The 15537-nt window shown below is 39.1% G+C and overlaps 1 protein-coding gene across 7 annotated transcripts in view; it reads right to left on the reverse strand.

Annotated features, from left to right (window-relative positions):
- msi2b (musashi RNA-binding protein 2b) overlaps positions 1-15537 on the reverse strand; it is a 229802-nt gene that overhangs the window by 13494 nt on the left and 200771 nt on the right. For 2 of the 7 annotated variants that reach the window (XM_040150016.1, XM_040150015.1), the window contains exons 11-12: positions 13998-14117; positions 3057-3236 (exon numbers count right to left, since the gene is read on the reverse strand). The exons of 1 other annotated variant lie outside the window; for it this stretch is intronic. In XM_040150016.1, coding sequence (XP_040005950.1) covers positions 3057-3236; positions 13998-14117 — 300 coding nt within the window. The remainder of the gene's footprint in view (positions 1-3056; positions 3237-13997; positions 14118-15537) is intronic. 4 more of the 7 variants (XM_040150018.1, XM_040150019.1, XM_040150020.1 and 1 more) reach the window with 4 other exon arrangements.

Raw genomic sequence — 15537 nt, forward strand, 5'->3', positions numbered from 1 at the left:
AAATGCTCCAACTACAGAAAATGCTCGATCTTGTGTATATATGAGCTCATGAACCCTATGATGCCTGAGAGGAAGTCTGTGTAGGATAAAGAAAATACATAGGAATTGCAGTACATCCAAAGTGTTGATGCAGACACACAAGCAGCAAACAAAGTGTATCATTGTCACCATATTTAACATATCACTGCTCCATTTATCAAAGCTATATTAGACAGGGTAGTTTTATTAGAAGCACCTGAAAAACATACTTTAGATATCCGTGTATAGCACTCTAGTAAATAGAAGCCATCTCACTAAACACACATCTAGTGGAGTTGACAATGCTGTTTAACTGTAAGGACTTTAAACAGTGAGCAGCTACTGCTCTTATCTTGTCTGCACAGCCCCCAGTAGGCTGGCTTATTATATAATTAAGGATCTTTTCAGTTGAAATGGCAATCCTCATTTCCTAGGACTGGTGATTTTTATTAGTGTGTGGCTCACCCCTGTTCCTGTGAAACAGCTTTTTTTCCATTTAAATTTTGGGGCTGCACTGGTTGTGCATTTAGCTTTTCAGAGCAAAAATCCTAAGTGCGATGTGGGTTGTTGTTCAGAGCAGGGTCCACTGTAGCACAGATTGATGTGTTAGTATTCATCTTTTATACATATATATATACATATACATACATATATATACACATATACATATATACATATACATACGTATATATACAGGATATGTTTTTTATATATTTTTTTAATAAAGAACGACAGTGCTAAGTCATGTGGTGCAGATACATTTGAGGACAAAAAAGGACCGAAGAAAAAAAATCATCTAGTGCCAAGACTGACTCATGTTTGTGAAAGAAAAAAAGAAAGATCTTAATTAATGCATGTCTTATGTCTCTATACAAAACACTATGTGCTACATTGCCTCACTGTGTCTTCCAAGTTATATTTGCTTCATTTTACTTCACTTGAATGTCGTGCTGAGGTACAGATGTCGGCTCTGTGCACAAGAAATGCATTAATCAATGAGATTGTGCTGCACAGCACAATTTTCATCTGTGGACTGTGGTTGTATTTGTGAGGAGCAGGGCAGCTCATCATAGCATTTAAACAGTAATGAAGTGATAAATGAAGTATGGATAATCTATGACCTCCGGTTCATCATCATCATAAGGCAACTAACGTACACAAAAATCATCATTCGTAAGTGCTTTAATCTACTAAAAACAAAAAAAAACAAAAAAAAGGAGTGGTATAATTGTCCTTTAATTTCATATCATTAGGGTCAAGGTTGGCTAAAAATATAAAGTCCATTCCACAAACAAGCATTTAAATTGTGTTACGATGCAATCAAGCTGTATTGACTCTCTCGGGATTGGAACGTGTCCTCTCAGGCGAGACAAACCTGTGCTCCACCAACCAAACAAAACTCAAAACAAAAAAGCAGCCATGCACCAACAGAGTGACTTACAGTAGCTGCTGATAAAAAAACAAACAAACCAAAAAAAAAAACAAAAAAAAAAAAAACACAAGGGTGATTTGACTTGTGACACAGAATCCTTTCTACTTGTACGTCAGCTATAATGAACTATAAATCACCATGCTACAACCACACCTCAAAATCAACAGACAATGGCATTGGTGTATGTATTTGCAGTGATGTAAAGTAATCAGTAATTTTTCGCCTGCCGTGCAGCTGCGTATGAAATAAAAGATCTTCACACTCCTTGAAAGATCTACAGGATGCAGCTACCTTATGTTTGTAGCGTTACTACACTTACCCAAGTGTTACAAAAAAGAGGATAAAGCAGGCCTGCTTCAGAACTCCAGAAATAATGTTGTATTTGTATAGTTGGAGTTGTATTTCTACAGTTTGCCCTTGGGTTTTTTGCTATTTGCTGTGCTAAAGATTGTACAGAGAGTCTGCAGGAAATGCCACCATTTCCCCAGTGCAGCTGGCCAACCCTTTAACCATTAAGGGGGAGAGTTGGCCCCACACTTTACTTCTTACTTTATTTGGCCAAATTTTGTTTTCAAACTTTTTTGCTGCTATAACTGTGAATTGGAAATGGAAGCACAAGACTGAAGGTTGTGGCATGGTTCAGGCCCAGCAGGACCACATAAGTCTCATACAAGAACTTAACTGATGTCCAGACCTTCACCTAAAAAACTCCACTAAACTGGACCTTCTTTACTTGCAACTTCACAATAAACCCTGGTGGTACGTCATGTCAGTGCAAACATGATCATGTAATATTCAGAATAAAAAAAAACCCAGATATAAATATTATAGTACTCCAAAAAAGGTTGCTAATTGTGGAGCATACTGTCTGCTCTCAAAGAAATAGCATGAATTTATAAAATTTTTTAGGCACTACATGCAGTTATTGAAATGTCACTGTGGCGTATACAGTGGAATCTCATCTTTGGTTTTTGAAAGCTACAATTGCATAAGGTAGATAAGAGAACATCAGAAAAAGCACAGAAGAGGAAAATGTGCTTGTGTTGCAGATTAATCGCTGTATTATGCAAAAATGTTGTCTGTTAAGTCTTCAACATTGTACAGCATTTCAACTGGTTTCTCACACTATCACCAGCAATCATTCTCACACTTAAAATGCTCAAAGGGATTGACTAAAAAAAATGACACTCACTCACACTTCCTCGCACCTTTGCTGTTCAAAATCCACATGAAGCTGAGCTCCGATAGAGAGGCCAATGTACTCTCCGATATCATCAGTAGTTATTTCGTTCACATGCAAATGAAGGATTACATTTTATACTGTATGTGTCGGCCCCCTATGTGCAAGCAGGGGCTGGAACATAACTTCACAAAGAAACAGAAAATCTACATTAAAAATTGAAAAAAGGAGGAAAAACATGCAATGCTATTTTGTCAGCAAGACGTTTATATAGTTTTTTTTTTTTTGAAGGGGGGGGATTTTTTTGTCCTTAACAAAAGGAAGAGAAAATTTAAAAAAGAAAAAAAAATATATTCTGCATGGAATAATGTCATGAATCAAACTGAAAGTCCAAAATGTGGATGAGATAGATGCTCATATACAAACCTGGGTTCTTAAACTGATCCGGGCTGTGTAGGTGCTGGAGGGGGGAGTTGCAGGCGGAGGTGGCATGCTCACTGTGCAGCATCTGAGCCGCTTGGGGCCCCAGGGAGCCATAGTCAGCAAAGGAGCAGGGCCCCCCCCTCTGGTCACTGGGCGCAGAGTAAAACCCATAATCGGGGAGGCCTGGGAGATACAGTATAGGGTGGGGAGGGGGAGGGGAGGGGACTCCATCATTGTGGAAATCAACTTTTTCATTGTCAAAGTCAATGTCCAGATTGTGCATAGCTTGGTGACGTGTTACACCATTTTTCGGTTACATCCTTGCATTTTGTCTGCTTTAATTGGCCCTCCCTGCCCTCCCTCCCCAGCAGCTCCTGCCATGTGGCCAGGCCCCCCTGGCATATGGTCTGTGTTTGATACGTTCAGCTGTATGGTATACACTAACTCTATAATTTTGGATACATATTATCTCTCCCTTAAAGCACACATTTAAAACCTCCTCAATTTACTCTTATTTCTGGACTTGATTCAAATGTACCAATAACAATACACAGTAAAATATACAAAAATATAAAATATACAGTTGGGCCACAGCTTTGATACTTTGGCTTTTGTATAACTGACCTGTGCCCCCCATGTATTCTTGCAATCATTAAGGATCGAGATAAAACTAAAGCATCGTTAAAACACAGGTCAATACATTTCTCATTTCAAACCGGCAATTCTTTGTCAAAATACCTGAAGGAAGGTTTTGTCATTTAAATGAAAAGAAACACAAAGCGCACAAATCAATAATTCATTTAAAGCCTTATTTGACCAATAGCAATACATAATAAGGTTTTTATGTGAATGGGTTCGAGAGACATTCATGTTTATTGACGAGTGGCATACTGAAATTTAAGCACGTCTCAGATTGGCCTCTTCGAAGGATTCTCTCTTTGACACAGATGGTGGATTATCAACAGTTTAGAAAATGTCATTCATCAATAAATTGTGCTGACATTTATTGCTTGTCCTCTTAATCTGAGACAAGCTGTTCATATAAAGAGTGCAATTAAAAGAAACTGCTCCTTCTCACACCTCTTTGATAACGGAGTTAATCTACTCAGGAGGGACTGAGATTGGTGACACCGGCTTTTCCATGCTGGGTTTCCCCTGCTGTGTGTTTGTGTTTTTTTATTTGGGTCCTGGAGCGAACAGCCATTCAAAGCCACTTCACCTCTACCCATTCAGAGTGAGACAGTCCACTTCTGCCAAATGGAATCTAAGCACCAGCCATATTTCTCGCCGCCAATGCTTTTTAGCACTCTGATCTCACCACTTGTGGGCTGTCTGCCCACTCATCAAATTATAGACTCCAAATATGGCAGGCTTCCCACGTACGTCACTTAATGCCTGACACATTGAACAAAGCTCAAGAAGCAATCATTCCATTTGCTTAACTTAGACAAATGTCACCGAAAATTGATTGGCCTTGCTAATGAGGAAAACTGGATCAATGGAATAATTATGATGGGGAAAAAACATTTGACAGTAGCACAAACCATGTTATTGAGAATTCATAAGGAAACTATTCTAAAAATTTATCACAAATTTAGAACAGTGTAAAAACTAGAACCAAAAAGGCATCACTTTCCATTTTAGAATACTTTCACTATACCTCACAAGTGAACTTAGGTATTTAATCATATTTCACTTTCATACAATATAAAACTGACACAAAAAACAACTGAGAATGAATCATATTGTAATCAATGCAATCTTGTTAAAAGTGTAATTGCAGCATTATTGAAGGGGTTAGATGACATTGCACAAGGCAGACTGGATAAACAAAAATTCTACTCATTATCATTATCATTATGATTATTATTATTATTATTATTATCATTATCATTATTATTTAGACCAAATCCACAATAATCTTTGAGTATTATGTGTATTCAATCATAATATTATTTGAAACAGACAATTTAAGTGAGTGTAGCTTCAAAACTGGGGACAGGGTAGATATTTTCATTTGAGATAAGGTTGTAATTGTAAATAACTGAACCACATTAAGACAACCACTCCTCAACCATGTTTACAAGAAGAGACAAAGGCAGCATTACTTTGTGCAATTCTATTCTGAATGGAAAGTAAGAAGACAAAAAAAAAGGACCTGCAGATGGCTGGAAGTTGCAGACAATATGGTCTGTCTGTTCTGCGATGAGGTTCAGTTTTATATCACAGAACACAACAGTTTTAGCCACAACATGTAAAATACCACCCCATTAATATTAAAACAAGCTTGCTACAGTTTTTAAGGTATCTTTTGACAGCAGCAACACGGGGAATCCGACCGTGGAACTGCTCAAACTGCAAGACAGCGGACCGAAATCTCTGACAACCAATCTCACAGAGGCCTGATTCAAAAATTAGTCAGTAGCAAGCAATTTGGGGTTAAAATTGGGCTGAATCCATGCAGTGTCTGCCCAGCTTTACAAAGCGTTCAAATCTCAAAGTACCATTCAACAAACAACAACCAATTCACAAGTGCAATTAATACCAACCTCATTTAATTTACCCTTCAAATCTACCCCAACTACCACATATTGAGCAGAGCTACAGTAAAACATGTACTGCATACATTGTACAATAAGTATTTTTCCTATGAGGTGAAGTTAAGAGATCTTCCTACACTTTATGTAACATTTGGCCGGGTAATGAAATTAAAAAAAAATTTCAGACACTGCACGTGGTTGCATTGTCTGCAGGTGTGGCAGGCTCAGGTAAGAAACTGGCTTTGTTTACCAGACAGAGGCAGCTGGACAAGAGTACGACTCAGACACTCATGCACAAACTGCAGGCACATATTCTCAAAGCCATATATTTTCATCAGTGGCAATCTGATCTGTTATGCAGGATGAGACTGGGCAGAGCGTGCCCACAGCTGCATTAGTATCACCGATCATATCACTGTGCCTCAGACCGTCCCACTATTAATATTCACACAATCTATCCAGAACAATGGGCCTTTCTTGGACTCCTTTTTTTCCACTGGCCACTAATTGGATGTAATTACTCATCTACAAAACAAATGAGCGTGGTGAGGTTGCCTTGGAGACTAGATCTGGGGACCCAGCAGTGCGAATCGTTCTCAGGGCTTCATTTATACTGATAATTATCTTCTCTACCCCCACCCTCCTTCCCTTCTGCCCTCAGTGACCAAGGCTGCGAGGCGATGGAGAGGGGAGTGTCTTGCAATCATCTGTTACTGACATCATCGGGGTGGCTCTCTTTAAGTGGATAAATGCTCTGCTCTCGTTCCCACTTTGCCAGGTGACTGCCTTTAAGGAGGAATCACAAACCTTGAAAGTACTACTGCTCTTTTTCTCACTAGTTGGAAAATAAAACTAATCACGCTGATGATTAAATATAGCGTCATGCACCTTGGCCTATTGCGACTTCGGGAATTGAAAAATATTTTCATAACTTTGCAAGTGGCCTGCACTAACTTTATGATTATCCTTATTTATAGTCACATACACACTTTTAAGGGCACAATCAGTAATCCAATTGTTAACAAAACAGTAACCTCACCAGCAAAATTATGAACTCTGCTGGAACCTGTTTTTACCCTCAAATCGATCGACAGATCTTTTGATACGGGGACTTACTAAACAACAACAAAACCTACATTTGTAACATTTTTTGTCGTTAAGTTTCTTAGTGCTATACAAAGGCAACTGGACTTGCTTGAGGTTCTTGAAGACGTTTCCCCTCTCATCCGAAAGGCTCCCTCATTTCAGAACTGAAGAAGCTAGTCCAGTTGCCTTCATATAGAACTTAGAAATACCATGACCTGGATGACTTAGAATCTTCACAGCTGTTGTTAACGGTGTTATATGTAAGTTCTCTCTGCCTCCGAAGGTGGTTTCTTGCTGGGAGCAGGTGGTGGCGGTGGCGCGCTGATAAAGGTCATTTGCCAAGGGCTTCAGCCATCGTTGCGTTCACAAGACAAGAGGTTAGAATACGCCCTCTGGGCAGCACTACTTCTTCATCCTCTCATGCTGCACTGAGGGCAGACTGGATGCTACGGTGACTCACTATCGGAAAATGATGAAATGGGCTTGCCGGGCCTGGGCTAGACGGTTAGCATGCTAACTTCAGGAGAAGAAAAGAAGTGATAGAGATAGAAGCAAACAAGAGTTATCATTGGCGTCACTTTCCACAACTGACGACAGCTCTTGGCGAGTAAAGAAATGAAGTTTCATGCTGAACTTGCAACGTTTCTTCTAGACTGGTAAGTAAACACCTGTTAATGCTAACGTTGGCTATGTAGTGACAGCTAAAATGTAGATATAGCCTATTTAAAGGTTTGCTAAAAGCGGTAATGTCTGCAAATACACTCTTTGAAATGGCCTTTATTTTGAATTCTGATAATCAACAAAATGTTGACTTGATCTGTGAGTAGACTCTGATTATAACCAACAGGGATTCCTGGGAATTGGGGAATATAAAAATCTATTACCAAAAGTTATTTTCATTTATGCAAAGTGATTTTTCATGCAGTCACTCCTCCATTCCCTCGTGGCGCCAGTGAGATTCCTTGGTGGCCATCAAACCACATCACTCTACAGAAGATGTCAATAAACTTGACATGCTGCTTCTCAAATTGGCTTTGAATTTTAGAGCTACCATAATTAGCTTTTCCATTTTCACCAATGTCATTTAAAAATAGCGTGAAAGAAACTAACAGCTCTTTTGCTGTCTAGCCTTGCTTTCACTTTCCATTTGAAATAATCTTTTCTGAATGAATGGCTGAGTAATTAACAGCACTAGACACCCTTTTCAGAGAGCACAGACATTTCATAAATAATACATATTTAATGTCTTGTCATTTTGTGTTCAGAGAAGCTTGGCTAATGAATTTTAACAGATGATTTCTTCTTGCATTTACTCACCCATACTCAGGCCTCTGTTTTTTTTATTTTTCATTTTATGCCTGCTTTTCTCTTTTCTTGCTGTTCTTACCAGTAATGGACAAACTCAACAGAGCTACTGATTCATATTTACCTTCAACCTTAGTTGGGAAATGATTGTGGAAAGTTAAAGAGGAAGAGAAAACCTGAACACTGATTCATAGGTAAAACAATGTGCAACAGTGTAGTAAATCAGTCCACACTAATTTGCTGCAGGGAAGCCCACACAGGCCACACTAAATGATTTTAATGCAGATTTTAACCTGTGTGGGATCTGGTCTAGTTGGGTCTGAGAAAGGGCACTCAGTTATCGACAGTCGGCACATATTATCCTATCGTGAGCAGGCTCAAGAGCTGACAGCCCTGGCCTTTTGGCTGAACACATTTTTTCAAACATGTCTGGTCAGGCTAATGCGGTCTGAAGAAAGCTAAGACTCACTGTGACTGAAATATGAGAGTGATACTGGCTACATCTAACGGTCATTTAGATACAGAGGGAAGAGGGATTATGCTTTGTAGCAATGCTTACTAAGATACTGTCATGTAATTAAATTGCCAACCCTGCCTTCATCTTACAAAATCTTATTTGGAAGCAATTATCTCATGTACAAAATGTTATCATGTATAAAGGTAGGTATACAGGAAACTATGCAATTTACTTTGCAATTTCTATGTAATTACAAATAAGTAAAAAAAATGTCCTTTAATCCTGTACTGATTAGAAAGCATACAACAAATTCTGTATTTCAAAGCTGAATTTACAGGACTAACGACAAAATACCTTACTCCTCTTAAGCATTCAGTACATTTTCTTTGGCGTGTGTGTTATGTATGTAGCCCCTGGAGGGCAGAGTGATGATGTCCCTGAAGGCCTGTGCCTGTAACCTCAGAGCATCTGCTACCCACAGCTGTGAGAGCCACCGCTTCGTGGTGGAAGCACAAAGGGACACTTTGCCCTCCCCGATGTGTCATATCTTTCCCTGGGCCTTAGACAAAAACCCAAGTAGGATGGGCTTGGCATGCCTGCTCATGTTGTTTTGCACCAAATACATGAAGAGCGCTTCTGGCCTCAGAGCTGAGCTCTGCAGATTAACATCTGGGACAAATGGACCTGAGCTCACCAAGAGCCAGAGTGATTAAGCCTAGTGCACAAAGCCAATCCTGGTCTCCTCTCGGGCACTGCTGAAGATCACAGAGCTTTTTGGGAGGAAATTGATAATGATCTTAATTTGGAAATGTCCGTCACATGAGTGTCCGTCTTTTCATTGCTGAAGAAAAAAATAGGTGGGAGAATAAGTGGGATGACTAAAAAGGAGTACAAAAAAATAACTGAGGGGAGGAATGGGATTTCAAAAATCTGGGCCATCTGAGTCCCAATGAAACTGGGCCTGGACACTGGACATCTCTGCAATTTATACTGCAGTCCAATTTCTGCACAACTCTGACCACAGCCAACTCTATTCCAGTTTTGAACACCTGAGTCAAGTCAGGTATACTGTACATAGCAAGTACTCAGACCTCTTAAAGCAGCTGAATGGGGGTTTGTGTACACTGCAGGTAAAGCCGAGATCTGAGACTGACATCTGAGTTTCCCAGAAAGCAGGGAAGGGCACAGGAAAATGCTCAACCAGGGTAGACCGGGACCTGTGAAGTTCCCTCGATTGTCAGAACCACCTGCATCACTTCCATTTTTCTCTGTTTTATCTGACAATTCTAAAGCACAGGAGACTTCACATAAGTTTACTTTAAAATGACGAAAACAGAATGATAACTAGCACTCTTTTAAAGAATGAGTAAATTATTGACTTTCTCATTTTATTTCATTTGCTGGACATGCATTAAATGTCTATAGAATGATTTTTCAGTATGTATATCAATAAGCAAGTTGTTGGTAATATAAATGTCTAATGTTAGCATTCAGTTCATTAATAAACTAACTGTGAGTCTCAGTTAAAGGAGCAACTGTGGACAATTTGTGCAAGTTTATCTGTCATATCAACAGCAGAAGTTGAGCACAGTATACTTGTCCAAAATGCAGTCCAGGTGCTGGTGCATGCATTAGTCATCTCTAAATTTCGATTTCCTCCTTGCTGGCATAACTATGCAGATGTTCAACCCCAAACTGATATTATGTGACTACACTTTGCATCCTCCTGTGGCACTGTCGTAGTTCAAATCAGTATCAAAACTGTGATTCCAGCCTACAAAGCCAAGTATTTGCCAAGACCTCTCTACCTCCAGGCGGAGGTAAACTCTGTCCAGTAATCAGTTCTCTCTGATCTGCTTCTTGCCTGGAGCCACAGTCTCTCATACATCCTCAAAAACATGCATCACGACTAGTCCTTCGTCTTGCACTGTAGAGGTGCAACATGCAACCCGGTTGCCATCAGGGTGGCAAAACACCTCGCCATCTTCAAAGACAGACTGAAGACCTACCTCTACAAAAATTGAAGGGTCTGACACCACCTTGGATCCAGCATTTACTAAATAAAACATGTTGCCTAGTCTGTTTGAGTAGTAACCAGTGTTTTGTTTTTCCTGTGATGATGATGCTTTTCCCTACCTTAAGTTAGGAAACCTGCCTACAGTCACTAGCTTTCAAAACTTCAACTTGCGTTTCCTTATGCAGTAAGGTAATTATTCCATTTGTTGGTATGACCAGCTCTTCCATAATATTCAAATGTTCATCTACTAGAGAACTACTAGACTAGTTAGAGAAGTAGTTGCCAATTTTTAAAAACAGAAAAATAAGTCATAAGATCTTCTCTGGTAGCTAAAGGAAAAAAAATACAATATGAAGTATAAACAGTATCTTAGCAAAGTTTGAAAGATGGTGCAGTGTCTACACCTTCAGTAACTTTTCTCATTATGATACACACAACTACTACTGCATCTGTGGTAGGCTATAGTTTGGCGCAAGTGCCAGGCCACAGTGAGAAGTCTAAAATACACCTTGTCATCAGCAGTGGTCTGTCATAGAGAAGGAAGTTAGCATGCTGTCATTTTGTCTGTTGAGAATTGGGAGTAGGGTGAAAGTGCCCTTAGCAGGGATGGAAAATGTCTTCCACATTCTCACGACACTCTGTGTGCATTGCTGACAATCTACAAACAAGCACTGCAGCTCACACAAAGGCAACAGTTATTTCCAATGATGTTTTGTTTTTGATTTTTCAAATTAACTTCTGTGGTTTCTTATGTGGCACCCTGCCATCCCTGTTTCCCTCCTGCTGGGTCAAGGTAGACAAAGTATGCTGTATGTATGTATGTGGTGCTCTATGGGAACTGTAGATGGAGTCAAAGCACAAAGAATCCACACTTACATCATACATGACTTTTTTTTAAATCACAACAAAAACCCTCATCTGCACTAACATTAGAGAATTTAGGGAGGAAAAAAAAACACTAGAATTGCTATTCCTGAGTTGATTTTGGGCTGAGGGTGCTGCAAATTAAGTCGTGAGATAGGATGGAGATGCAGCAACATCCCCAGATGATACACAGGGAGGAAGGTCAAGCCTAAACGATCTGTGTTCTGTTCTGTCTGTGTCTGTATAGAGAGAAGAGACCAATGAGCTATTAATCCATGTAGTATGTTATTAGTATCATCTCAAACATTTAAAAAATAACCAAGAATGAATTTGTCAGCCATTTTTGACTCTGTCCAAAAGCTAAAAACCACATAAGAAGGACTGCACTTGTTATATCATCAAGAGGCATTGGTGAAGCTTTTCTCTAGACAACAGAACAGGTAATAAATGATAATAGTAAAACAGGATACAGCTGATTTAGGTAACAAGCTACAGATATTTTATGACTTCAGTCATATTCACATTTATAATCCAGATTTTGTTGCTGTTATCGTGATAATATTCTTGCTTTGCAGACAGATTCTGCCACATATTGAGGATACATAGATATTCCTCTGAGTAATATTTTCCTTAAAGCTGCTTCATGGCTGTTTAAGTACACTAAAACAGCCCCCCCTGTTCAAGGTAATTTACTTGTCTCCATTGCTTTTGCAGCTGTCAGAATTGAACTGTACATAATAGTTGCCATCATGTCTCTTGCTCCCTGGCTGCTGCTAACCACAAATCAACATCCCTGCTTCTAAGTGATGTTCATTGCAATTGTTGGGAAAATTGTTTGTTTTGAAAATGCAAATACAAACAGCCCGATGTGAAAGAAAGAGCATCTGACTGGTTTCCAGTGTTCCCTCTGTCGATTTGAATTAAGTTCAAATGAGGACAGGTGGGTTAATTTTGTTTGTCTGTATGTGTGTGCATAAGCAGGTAGTACGCACACACTAAAGCCACTTGCACCGTAGCTGTCTGTGTGTTTGTGTGCAAGTGAGTACATCTCCAGGTATCCTAGCACGTGTCATTAAACAGCACATCTTTGGACTTTATATCTGTGAGTAACTGCACAGACTAGACAATGTCTGACTTACAATTAAAACAGATTCTCTCCAACAAGCGTCTAATAGTATGTCTGATTAGGAAAAACACACTTCCCTAAAGCCTGGAGGCTGTGTTCAGTCAGGGGAGCCATTATTGACACCTACTGAATGATCTACAGTTGTAAGCGGAGAAAAGCAGGATGTCTAAATGAAGCTCACAATAAATCAATGTTGCGTTTAAGACAGACAGAAACTTGGATTGTGTTTTCGGTACAAATCTCCTGACATATATTTTCCTATATGTGAATAAAGTGTGTAGTATACAGTAATTATGCTTTATTGGAGCGTGTGTATTTTAAGTCTACAGACATCCTTCCTACTAACACAGAGGCACTTTCTATTTGAATCTTTAAACATTTGTATTTACTCATATACTTAACAGAACAACCTTAAATCTTTGTAGCAATGACATGACAAACAAGCATTGGAAAAACATCCAAGGTTCAGGATGCTTTGACTCCAAAATGATCCTATCACACTATATAGCTAGAGAGTAGTATGGAAAGAATGGTAGAAAAGAAGAAAACATGACTGACTTTACTGTAAATTGCTTGACTACTGCTGCTACTTACTACTTATATGTTTCTACTCAATACTATTGTGAGGGACAGTCCACCTTTGTGCTAAAACACTGTGCAACTTGATATATTACAGCAGCTTGGTTAGTTTACCATAGATGGAGATCATAACATAACGTATCAAATGACAGAGAAAAATAATTTCTTATCTAGCAAAGAAAATATTCAATCTGGCAGTTGAATATTTCCACAAAGTGGGAAAGTACTGCTTGGCTTCCAATGATTATCAACCCACATTTTTTAAACTCAAAATGTTTGATGCAAGGAGATTTCAAGGAAAAACTCCTTGAATTGCTGTGATGTACTTTTAGATTCTTGCAGCTTCTTTGTGATCTCTAAGGCATATTACTGTAGGTGTAGACATATTTTTTTGATGTCAAGAACCCTCAAAAGCTTCAAGTACAGATGTTTCCGACCACAGATTCTCATTTGAATATAGTTTTGTTCCAGGGACGTCCATGTGAAAAAAGGTTTTTCTGTCTATAGAATAAATTGGGATACATTACAATTAATGGTAAATTCAAATTATAATTCATCTTATTTTGCCTTGATCCCATGAGCCCCTTTTAAGTACCCTTTCTAAAGACCAGAGGCCATTGTTTGAGAACCTTTAGCGTAAGAGTCGGTCCTGTTGTGGCTGAGAAGCATTATGTTCTTTGGATCCAGACAGGCTGTGATGGCTTGATAAATGGGCCATACGGTTGGAGCCCAAAGTCCAGATTATACCTTTTAGCAACTTAACTTAAAATTGGATGAAAACCATGTATATATATATTTAAAGATCCTGAATAAAATCTCTACTGCATGTGTGTACGATGCTGTCAGTCTAAACTAAAAATGTTGCCGACTGTGTGCATGGGGGCTCAGGGGACTATGTCTATTGGGGGGAAGCAGAGCAGGAGAAGTTGGAGAGAGCAGCAGCCACACAGAACATGGACAGAGCGTTTACCTGGCCCTGTGCTCTGTGGGTACGCCAAGTAGCCGCCTCTTCCACGGGCCCCCCTACCTGAGCCACGTGCTGCTGCTACTGCCGCCGCCGCCACCGGTCCGTATGCTGTCGCTGGGAAGCCTGCAGGCACATACACACACACATACACACACATACATCACTTCCTGCACATTGATGAGTACGTCCCAGAGCTACAGGAGAATGTTGATACCTCCACTGAGCTACGGGATAAAACTATAGCTGTCAGAGACGGGGGCTCATGTCAGGGCAACATCTATCAGCAGACTCTTACAGAACCCACTGTGATAATCAAAGCCCTGCAGACCCACTGATCCACACAGAAACAGGAAGCGAGCCATGAGCAACTCACTGAATATTGGGAGGAAAAAGTACAGATATTTAAAACAACTAATGACTAAAGTACAGCTTCAGTAATCTATCTCTAGCGACATCCTGGCTAAATAACTAAAAAAAATAAAATAAAAAAATAAAATAAAAAAACATTACTTGTCATGATCACGATTTGAGTCACTGGTTAACTCAGCAAACATACAGAGGGTTGTGGTCCTTCACCCTACGACTGATGAATCATGCAGAAAAATATATGCATGATGCCAAAATTCACGTAAAATGCTCCTTTTCATGTGGTTTACACACTACTGAAACCCCTTAATAATTATCCATTTTCCTTTTTATTGATTACTATTGTTTTCAAACAATCCATACGATCCATAACATAGTTTGCAAAGATACGTACAGTATGTCTTGTATTAGACTTCAGTGATCATCATGAGACAAATATTAAATGATGTAAAAAACATACAAAAAAGAACATAAATCTATGATTTTAAAATTTAAAAAAGGGACTTAAATGTGATAATATTTAGTGCAATACAGTATGTACTACAAATTAAGATCCTCTATTTTTTTTTTTTCATTATAGTTTTCTGTCGCATTGAGACAGATTTGCATTTGTAAACTGACTTTGGGTGTGTTTGCAATTCACCAAGTCTCTGATTATATTAGTGAAAGAATTTGGCTCTGGGGGGTGTTTATGTCACATGCTTTGGATGAAAGATTATAGCCACTTCGGAGCAGCATAGACATGGGCATAATAGCCCTGCCTCTGGGGACTATCCCTGCATTTTGTTCAGGAGTGCTCCCAATTACTGTGAGTTTCTATGGAATCAGAATCATCCACTGTAATGCAAGAGGCAAAGTATTTCACGTTGTTTTTTTTTTTGTTTGGCTATTCAGCCGGAAGATGTACAGTAGAAAAAAAAAAAAACATCTTCCACAATCAGATGGAGACATCTGTTGGATGATCTGTCACTCAGAGGAGATTTCAATCTGTTAGTTTATATGAAGACTAACAAGTCTTCGCTGTGTCCGTTTTTTCTTATGTAAACATTTACAGTCCTCCAACACTGAGATTTTTTAAGCTTCAAGCCGTAGAAGTATTGCTATGTACACATTCATAAATCTCTCCAAATCTGATTATTTCAACAAATATCAGCCTAATAATCAGTCTGCAAATAAG

Source organism: Xiphias gladius, chromosome 17 (genome assembly GCF_016859285.1).
Source record: "Xiphias gladius isolate SHS-SW01 ecotype Sanya breed wild chromosome 17, ASM1685928v1, whole genome shotgun sequence".
In the NCBI taxonomy this organism is placed as follows: domain Eukaryota; kingdom Metazoa; phylum Chordata; class Actinopteri; order Istiophoriformes; family Xiphiidae; genus Xiphias; species Xiphias gladius.